This window comes from Euphorbia lathyris, chromosome 6 (assembly GCF_963576675.1).
Source record: "Euphorbia lathyris chromosome 6, ddEupLath1.1, whole genome shotgun sequence".
In the NCBI taxonomy this organism is placed as follows: Eukaryota; Viridiplantae; Streptophyta; class Magnoliopsida; order Malpighiales; family Euphorbiaceae; genus Euphorbia; species Euphorbia lathyris.
The window spans coordinates 49725973-49735441 of record NC_088915.1 but is presented as its reverse complement, the minus strand read 5'-3'; the positions used below and the strand labels follow the sequence as shown (position 1 = coordinate 49735441).

General features: G+C 40.8%; 1 protein-coding gene across 1 annotated transcript; it reads right to left on the bottom strand.

The window, feature by feature from the left end:
* Nucleotides 1–5547: 5547 nt before the first annotated feature.
* On the bottom strand, nucleotides 5548–8889 carry LOC136233317 (uncharacterized protein At3g27210-like). Its single transcript, XM_066022943.1, has 3 exons — nucleotides 8321–8889; nucleotides 6593–6673; nucleotides 5548–6343 (listed from the first exon to the last, which is right to left on the bottom strand). Exons 1-3 carry the CDS (start codon nucleotides 8478–8480, stop codon nucleotides 5871–5873), a joined length of 714 nt encoding a protein of 237 aa, XP_065879015.1. The 5' UTR covers nucleotides 8481–8889; the 3' UTR covers nucleotides 5548–5870.
* Between the last annotated feature and the right edge of the window lie 580 nt (nucleotides 8890–9469).

The window sequence follows — 9469 nt, the reverse complement described above, 5'->3', positions numbered from 1 at the left end:
GCCTCCACAAAAAGATCAAAGGGAAGATTTACATCCATATGAACCCCAAACAAAGAGCCTAAATCCGACCAAAGGCTTGCTGCAAATGGACAACACAGAAACAAATGCTCTCTAGATTCAGAATTCAACTGACACAATTCGCACCTAGAGGGGAATTGAATGCCGTGCAAATGCAAGTGATCGTGAGTAGCATTAGAGCCGTTAATAATCTTCCAACTCGAGGATGATCGTGAAGGAGGAATGTAAGCCCGCCAAATGAATCGGCTCCAGGTAACCTGTTCAAAGGTGACAGACAGATGATTATATAAACTTTTTACAATGAAATGGCCAGAGGTGTCCGGCTCCCAAGCACAAAAGTCAGCCAAGTCCCGCCCCCTTTGAACACTGCAGATGTTATTCTGAACGCCCTCAGGCAATTCCTGAAGGTTCTGCCACACATTTCCTTGTAGGAAGTGACCAACATTGCAGAAAACACTATACTGCTGTTTAATCGGCATCCCAATTTGTTCCGCCACCGAAGGCTTAATCCAAGAATCAGTCCAAAAATTCAGATGAGTTTTTTCGCCAATCCACCAGGTTACTTCTGTGCATAGCTTGCCATAGACAGATTTGCAAGAAGTCCAAATAGTCGAGGACCCCACCATTGCCTTTGGGAGCCCTGTAGCCGTTAAGAACCTAGTCCTTAGCAAGCTGATAATAAAACCTGAACCTTTCAGAATATCCCAGCAAAGTTTCCCAAGCATGGAGGCGTTAAATAGCCTGTAGTCTTTGATACCAAGACCGCCACTATCCAAACTCCTGCAGCACATCTCCCATGGGGCCGTAATAAACTTGCATGACTCCCGACAGCCCGTCCAGAGGAAGTTTCTCACATTCTTGTTTAGCCGCTTTATCAGAGCCATAGGCCATTTGTAAACCATAAAGGAGTGAACTAAAGCCCCGGTCAAGGCGGACTTTATCAAGACTAACCTACCTGCGAAGGAGAGAGACGTGCCTTTCCATTGACTGAATTTTGCTAGGAATCGATCCACAAGGGGGTTTAGGAATCTCGCTTTTGGAGCTCCCTTGAATAGCGGAACGCCCAGATAAGTTAAAGGGAGCGCAGCCTGTCGGATACCAAGATAGCGAGCCAGGTAAAATGCCCTGTGACTGGTAACATGCCTACCAAAGTAAACATTCGATTTTTCCCAGCTTACCCTCTAACCGGAGATGTCCCCATACAAATTAAAGAGCTGTCTGATTGCTTTAACATTGGAGGAGGTGGCTTTAGCAAAAAGAATCATGTCATCCGCATAAAGAAGATGAGTAGGAAAATAGGAGGATCTAGAGTATACCATTGCGGAGAGAGAGCATTCCGATTCTAATTTTCCAATCCATCTGGTAAAGAGGTCTTCCGCAATCCCAAACAAAATTAGAGAGAGAGGGTCGCCTTGTCTAACCCCTCTAGAGCAACCAAAGTATCCTTTAGGGGAGCCAGCAACCATGATAGAAATTCTGGCTGAGTGAAGTATAGCTGTAATCCAACCTCTGAATCTGTCTGAAAACCCGAAAGCCTTCATAACCTCCAGCAAAAACGGCCAACTGAGCGTATCAAAAGCCTTTCTTATGTCAATCTTAAGAGCCATATTCCCCCCGTAGCAAGTCTTGTCTAACTGATTAATCCCCTCCGATGCAGCTGCAATGCACTGGTGAATATTCCGATTCTTAATAAATCCAAACTGGTTAGGAGAGATTATTTTAGCCACCACCACTGCCAACCTATCCACCAAAAGCTTAGCAATGATTTTATAACTGAAGTTTCCCATGACAATGGGCCTATAATTTTCAATTTGATTGGCGTTTGCAGCCTTTGGAATCAGAGCCACGAAGTTGGAGTTCTGACCCGGAAAAATGCAACCAGAGTCAAAGAAAGCAAAGACCATATTACACACATCCTTCTCAATTATTTCCCAGTAGAGCTGATAAAAAATTCCTCCGAACCCGTCGGGCCCAGGAGCACTGTCCTTATTTAAATTGAACACTACCGCACGGATGTCTCCCTTCGTTGGTCTAGCGGTTAAACCCTCATTGTCCGTCGAGGAAACCAGAGCAGGAATTAACGTGTGAACAATAGAGAGGTCCGCTCCTTGGGAAGGCTCATTAAAAAGATCAGTGTAGAAGTTTACAATATGGGCCGCCACATCATCCGAGTTGCTATTCAGAGCTCCATCAATCATAATCGACCCGATACTAACCTGCAGCTTTTTTATCCTAGCAGCACGGTGGAAGAACTCGGAATTTCTGTCCCCCGCGTTTAGCCATTTGGTCCGCCCCTTCTCACGGAAAAGAAGCTCCTGCCGGTACAGCTGTAGCTCGAGATCCTCATGTGCTGCCGTTTCTAGAGCTCAGCGTTCAGGGTTCAGCCCAAGACAGCTGATATCCTTTTGAATTTCAGAGAGCTTCTGCTTTGCTGCAGTAATGTTATTCTCCACCAAACCAAACACATTTCGATTCCAATCTCGCAGAACCGGCCTCAAAGATTTTAATTTGTAACATAGGAGCTGAGCCGGAGGGAGAGAGATGGAGGAAGCAGACCAATGATTAGCGATTACCTCTCGTAAATCCGGATGAGTCGCCCACATAGAGAGGAAGCGGAAACGAGATACCCGGCGAGTCCCCTTAAAACACGAGAGGAGGAGCGGACAGTGATCAGAGAGATGTCAGGGTAGAGCATTACAGGTAATATCATCCCAAAAATCCATGAAGTTAGAAGAAACTAGAGCACGGTCCAGACGGCATTCAACATGAGCATTACCCTGCCTACCATTCGACCAGGTGAAAGCCGCCCCAGTAGTGTCGACATCTAGAAGACAGCTTTGAGCAATAAAACTTCTAAAGTCCGCACAGGCACCCCTTGCCGGTGGAGAGCCAGTCTTCTCGTGAGAACCCGTAACCGCATTAAAATCACCAATAGCGAGCCATTTCATATTGTGATGTGTTGCCAGAGAGAGCAAATCACTCCAAAGGTGAAGTCTGTTTCCCGCGGAATTAGCGCCATAAACCATTGAGAGCCTATGAACCACCCCCTCCGAAGCTTAATCAAAAGAAGCCGCGGTGACATCTCTGACCAGAACCCAAAGTGAGGGGGCTTGCCTGTTGTTAGTGGCAACAAGAGATAAACCAATAGAAGACCAAAAGTGGGGAGGAATATTAGAGAAATCCGTCATGGGCTCAGCTAAACCAAGAATGTCCGGCCTGTGAAGCTGGCAGAGGCGTTTCAGAGATCTTTGAGTACGAGCATTATTGATGCCCCTGCAGTCCAAAACAGAACGATCATTGGTACCTTTTGGGGGGCCTGCTCTGCCTTTTAGCACGAGCAATTTTCGTTTCTGGGGCAACCTTTTTTTGCTTCTTGTTTTTAACTTCTGTCCAGATTTCATCTTCTCTACCATCTGTAGACTCTTGAGAGCTTGTAATCATCGCAAGGCTCGTGTCTGGGGAGTGCTGCTGTAAAACTGATCGGACGGCCATATTACCAATATTGATGGGGATATTGAAATCCCAATAGTCAAATTCTGGGGGCAGGCCTGACTGATCCGCGGAAACTGGACCCTGGGCAACTTCCTTTCCCTTTTCCAATCTCTCATCAACTGTCCTGTGTTGTTGCAGCTCTGACTGGTGCAAAACTATGGCCTGACAAATCTGACCCTGATCTCCCTTATCCTCAGACGTCTGCTTTGGAACCCAACGGGTCCTAGAGGGCGATCTAGACTTGTCCGCTTCCACATTCTGTCTGTCCCCCTGTTTAGGAATAGTAGCTTTCTTACTTCCTTTGTCTGCATTGGGATTTACCGGCTCACGGTACAAATTCCGTCTACATTTACTCACCGAATGACCGATAGAGGAACACAGGGAGCATAATTCTGGCAAGTTTTCATATTCCACATAAATCCACTGCATTCTAGCCTCTGTATCCACCCTCAATTTGTACTGCAGTTCCTGTGCTAGTTCAACATCCACTAGGACCCTTGCATAGTGTCCAAATTCTCCACTAATAGTGTTTTGATCGAATCTGATAGGAATTCCCACAGCCTTGGCAATGCTTGCTAGTATGCGCTTATCCCAGAATTCCCAGGGCAAATTGTAAAATCTAACCCACACTTGTGCTGAGGTAGATTTATAAGATTCTGGGTCGAAGCCAGGCGACCAAGCACTAAAGCGCATGATCCCGGGGGATAGTGCAATGTGCCCAAGCCCCCAAACAGCCTGAATAGCCTCATCATTTGGCATAATTATATGATAGAAACCCCGACCTAGGGATATCAATTTCCAATCCATTGAACGTGACCAGATCTTGTTGAGTTTTGTTTTCAGATCAGAGTGTTTCCAAGGGGAATCCCCTTTAGAGAGGAAGATACGTCCAATGACGGAATGTTGGCAGGCCAGAAGCATCTCATTATATACCGACTGTTTAATTTTGATAGCTTTAAACCCCCCCCCCCTCCTCTGAAATAGCACAGTAGTCTGAGACAGCCATATTAGTTGGAAGATTACCTTTCAAAATAGCTGCAAACGAGCCAGCGCCGTTGCTTCTTCCGATCAAAGGATTCGCGACTTTCTTTACTGGAGGAGCTGCGCCATGGATGAAGGAGCCTCTACTGAATAGGTGAGCGATATTCTCCCCTTGATTCCGATCCTGTGTAGATGACCCGTTAAGGAATTTCTCAAAGGCGGGCCGAGAGAAGAGATGAGCAATGGAAGAGATCTCGTCTGGCGGTTCTGAAACCAGAGGAACCATGGAGAGCGGCGGCGAATTACCGGCGGCGCAAACCCTAAAGGTTAGGATTGGCGGCGGCGCAGGTTTTCAGAATCCACCGACTTATACAATAAGTAGTTTTAAGTGGGTTACCATCTTTCTGTGAGTTATTATGGTCCATGTCTTACAAAAACTAGTTTCACTTTTGCAAATAGATATTTGGAATTTTGGATTATTTCCATAATATGTCCTTTTAGTTAAGGTCTATTTGGAATTTTGTTCTCTTCGACTTCAATCAGGTAATGGAATTTGTCCCTTTTTCCATGTGGAGCTTTACATATTCAGCACCTTCATTTTCATTTCAATACAATAAACCCTTAATCTTTTACTTTTAGTATATTAAGCTTTTAATGGCTAGAAAAATTAGCTTTAAACATAAAACTCGGTTAATAAAACATTATTTATTTCAACTGCATTCAAAATTTACATTTTTAACATTTTAAAAGTAATTTTTATGTATAATGTGGTTGAAAAGAAACTGTAAAAACTTTATTTCTAACTGTGAAAAATATAATGTGACATTCTGTTAATGTTGACAGCTAATCAGATACTCAATCTACTAAAATGACCCCAAGATACCTTTTGCCTATCTATGCCGACCATAATTTCCAACAACAAAGAATTTGTATCCATTGGCCTGAATGAGTCTTCAGGACCTTCAATGAGCAAACAGTAGTGCAAGGTATAACATAACAGGAACAAAAACAAATGTGAATGATTGTAGTATCCATGATTGAAATAAAAACAAAAAAGGCAGGCAAACTAGGTATAATTTTCTATATAAATATTGATCTCTTCATTACAAGGGCAGTTCATGTCTTCTCTTATTGCAGGAAAGATCTTTTTCCTGTATCAATTTACTTGTAGAACAATAAGGTCTATGAAGTTCAGGATAACTTCGCCTTGAGATTATACATATTCATTCTCTGCTACTCTTGCATTTTACATGTCCTTCATACATAAAAAGCAAAGTTTCTTCGCTACTTACAGAAGTTTTTGCGCTTAACTTGTATTGTCTCAAGGGAGTTTGAGGTCTTAGGATTTTCCATTTACATCTCATTGAAGCTAACAGAAATTAGACTTCATCATTTACAGTAATAGCCGGACTCATCTTCTTCCTCCTGTCAGTAAAACTACGGCAAGACATCAAGCTCGGGAGGCAACATTGCTTAGATCTTATTGATCTCTCCCTCTCAAACAAGACATCACCATTAGCAGTCCTTTCACTGCTTCTGACACTGTTAGTTCCAGAGATATAAGGGGTACTAGACCCAGATTTCGGAAGGACGTCAAGAATAGTTGGCTTAGCTACACTCTTCTCATTGGCAATATTCTTGTTATCTGACGTGTCTAAGTTGTCAGCATCTTGCTCATCTGTCCGGCTCTCTAGGAAAAGTTCAGATAGTCTCTTCTTTTTCCCCGTAGGGGATGGTTCAAGTATTGATCCAGGTGATGGAGGTCCATTCTCCAAAGTGGTGTTGTTGAGCTTAGGGGTCCCCATGGAAAATTTATGATGCACTGGAGTATTTCCACGAGATGGGGTAAATTCTGCACGAAAATCACCCAATTAAAGCACAAAAATTTAGGAACGCATCTCTGGTATTCTTTCAGTATATGTAAATGTACCATGTCAAACTGTGTATAAGACTGAAATGTAACTTAAATAACTTCCACGGAGAGATCAAGGCTTAATAAATTGCAATAATTATTGGACACATACACACTGAACACAACGAATTTGAAGGAAATAATAGTAAGCTAGAAAAATAAGCACGAACAATTTGAAAAGTTCCTCACCACCATTGACGCTTAAGAAATCATCATCGCAATCCGATTCTAACCAAGGCTGGGAATCGAAGAAGGTTTCATCTTTGCTGCCTGCAAATTAAGCAAAACTTGTGAAATTCAACCCTCAAATGAATTCAGCAACTAGCTTATGCAAAACTTAAAATGACAACAGAAGTTATCATTCTTCAGCATTTTACTATCTAAGAGATTCCTCTTTTGTTCACTGAAGTTATATATGACAGAACAGACAGTAATACGACCCTTTTGCGCCACAACATAACAGATGCAAAAAGAAGTAACCTATAGTATGCTGACAGGCTGGAAGAACCCATCAAGAACACTACAGAAAAATAAAGAAACATAGGGTAGTGGACAACATGTTGAAGCATTTGAAGATTTGAGTACCACAACACGAGTACAAATATTACATATATTTCCTGCCATTCCTGTTTAATTTCCCTCTTTTCAACCAAATACCAAATATATTGTTGTTTCAGGATCTCAACAGTGGTATCCATAACAAGTAACAAATTAAGACATTTCCATTCCCACAGATTGAGGACCATCCCTCCCTAATCTTCTCCAATAATGTTCACCATGGGAAAGGGTCATCAATGTTCAATTACTAATGACCCCACATGGCTGCATACTTTCACAAGGTCAGGACAAATATTTTCATATAATATAAGTGTTGATATTAATTGTAGGAAGATACAAGTGTTGATATTAATTGTAGGAAGATATGTAGTTGTTGGTAATAATTGTCTACATAACGAAAATGAGTCACTGGCATGGAGTACAGTAGAGTTTGAAGTTAAAATGATGCCAGCCTCCTAAGTTGACCAGTTTGAGGAAAGAAAACTTAACAATTCTACTTTGCCTGAACTGAAGTTTTGTGTTTATCTTCCCTCTTTTCTTAGGTAGGATTCCTTCCCTCAAGATTAAATAGAAAAGAAAAATCAGAATAACAAAATTCATGAGTTTTATGTTCCGCAAATATCACTCACTATAAGAACATGATTTCAGGACGCAACTCAGATTATTATTCTTGCCCCAGCAACAGAGTAGCCGCTTCACTAGCACTATTACTCTTTATAGCAAATATAATTAACATTTAAAAAAACAAGGAGTAAGCAACTTTTTTACTATCAGAAAGTGAAATCTCAACATATCAGCAACCAATTTACAAATTCAATTTCTGGTATCTAGGAACAAATTGCTACTAAAATACACAAGGTATAGAGTTGGCCGACTTAAATGCTTCAACTCAGAACTATCTAGTTTCTCATACAGCTGAGAAATTAAGATCAGTCGACATGATCGAGAATGAAAGTCAAAAGTAATTTAACCAAAACTAAATCGGAGATGATATAAAATACAGAAAATATATATAAAAGGAAAGATAAAAGCAAAACATAAAAGTAATTTAACCAAAAGTAGAAAAAGAAAATCTAATCAATACAGTAACAAGATGGTCAATGCATCTCTCTCACAGGCAAACCTTCAAACATAGAAACTGCAGATTTTAATCTGTTAGATACTCGAAAAAACCCAAAATATCTACTGAACATAAGAAAAGAATAAATTAAATTTTGTAGCAATACATCTAAAGTAAGTTGAATCCATTTATAGATCGCACAAAATACATACAGCAAGTGCAAACTAAATCATCAGATTGAAGAGTAAAAACGAAACGCATTGAAGTGACCAAACAAAAGAAAGAATTGAAGAGCATACCGTAGCTCTGAAAAGTCTTGACTGGAGGATGACAATTGAGGTGGTTCGCTTTGATAGGTGATTCAGGAATCTGAAGATGATCGGTTTTAGAGGGAAAAGTGACGCCAAGTTTCATGGCAGATTGAGGTGTATCCTTGTGGACAGAAACGCAGGAACCCATCTCTAATTGTTATTGTTGGAGAGGCTGAGCATAAAAATGAATAAACAGCAAAAAGCTTTACTTGAGAAAGAGAAAAAGTAAAGCAGAAGAATAGGGAGAAAGTGAGTAACAGAGGAAGCGTTTATTGTTGTTTTGGCGTTGTTGTAAAGGAGCAGAAACTAGAAGAAGAAGAAGAAGATGGCTTAAAAATCAAAATACATAACAAGAAATAGAAATAGAAAATGAAAATGGAAGAGAGATATAGATATTGGGGGTTTACAGTAACAGTAAGTAAGTAGGAGAGGAGAGGATCTGCAAAGCAAAAGAGAAAACAGTGACCTTATTCCATGCGGAGAGAGTGGGAAGAGAGAAAGAAGTTTGATTTTAATGGATTCATCTGTTTTTCCATGTGCTCTGTGTTCTTATTGGCGCTTTCCTCCCCCTTTTTTTTCAATATTATTATTAAATTACTAATATTGTTTTGATTGCTCCTACTACCCTACCCCACTACTAATTGTGTTTATTTTTGTTATTATTCATCAATAATTTCATTTAAATATCTTCTACCATCTACTTCTAATTGGGATTTCAAAGGTCAAACTAAGGACTTTATTGATTTTTATATTTAACTATGTTAATTCTTTTTCTCTATACGGACGGGTTAGAACCGGAGAAAAAAATCAAAAAGAAATTAGATTCTAACTCATTTAGCCCAACTAGAGCTATTAGTATCTGCCAAGAACAGCATCCGGATGCTTGCAAGAGATATATTGCACTCGTGATATCCTAAGGATTATTGTCCCGCGTAGTTTGTCATTCAATCTGCCACTCTGTTACCTTCCTGATACGTGTGAGATACACATACAACCCAATCTCGCCTAATCAATTCCTTGCACTTGTCCAGTAGCCAGCTATATCTATTGCCCGAATTTATCTCATTGTTAATTATCCGTAACAGTACCTGAGCGTCCAATTCTACCACCACACGTCTAAAACCCTTCCCCCCAAGC

What these genes read in the sequence shown, in the direction of transcription:
- LOC136233317 (XM_066022943.1), bottom strand. Translation starts at nt 8,480, where the DNA reads ATGGGTTCCTGCGTTTCTGTCCACAAGGATACACCTCAATCTGCCATG. An exon ending in CAAGACTTTTCAGAGCTACG is followed by an intron (nt 6,674 to 8,320) that starts GTATGCTCTTCA and finishes CTTAATTTGCAG; the next exon opens with GCAGCAAAGATGAAACCTTC. An exon ending in TTTCTTAAGCGTCAATGGTG is followed by an intron (nt 6,344 to 6,592) that starts GTGAGGAACTTT and finishes ATTTTCGTGCAG; the next exon opens with AATTTACCCCATCTCGTGGA.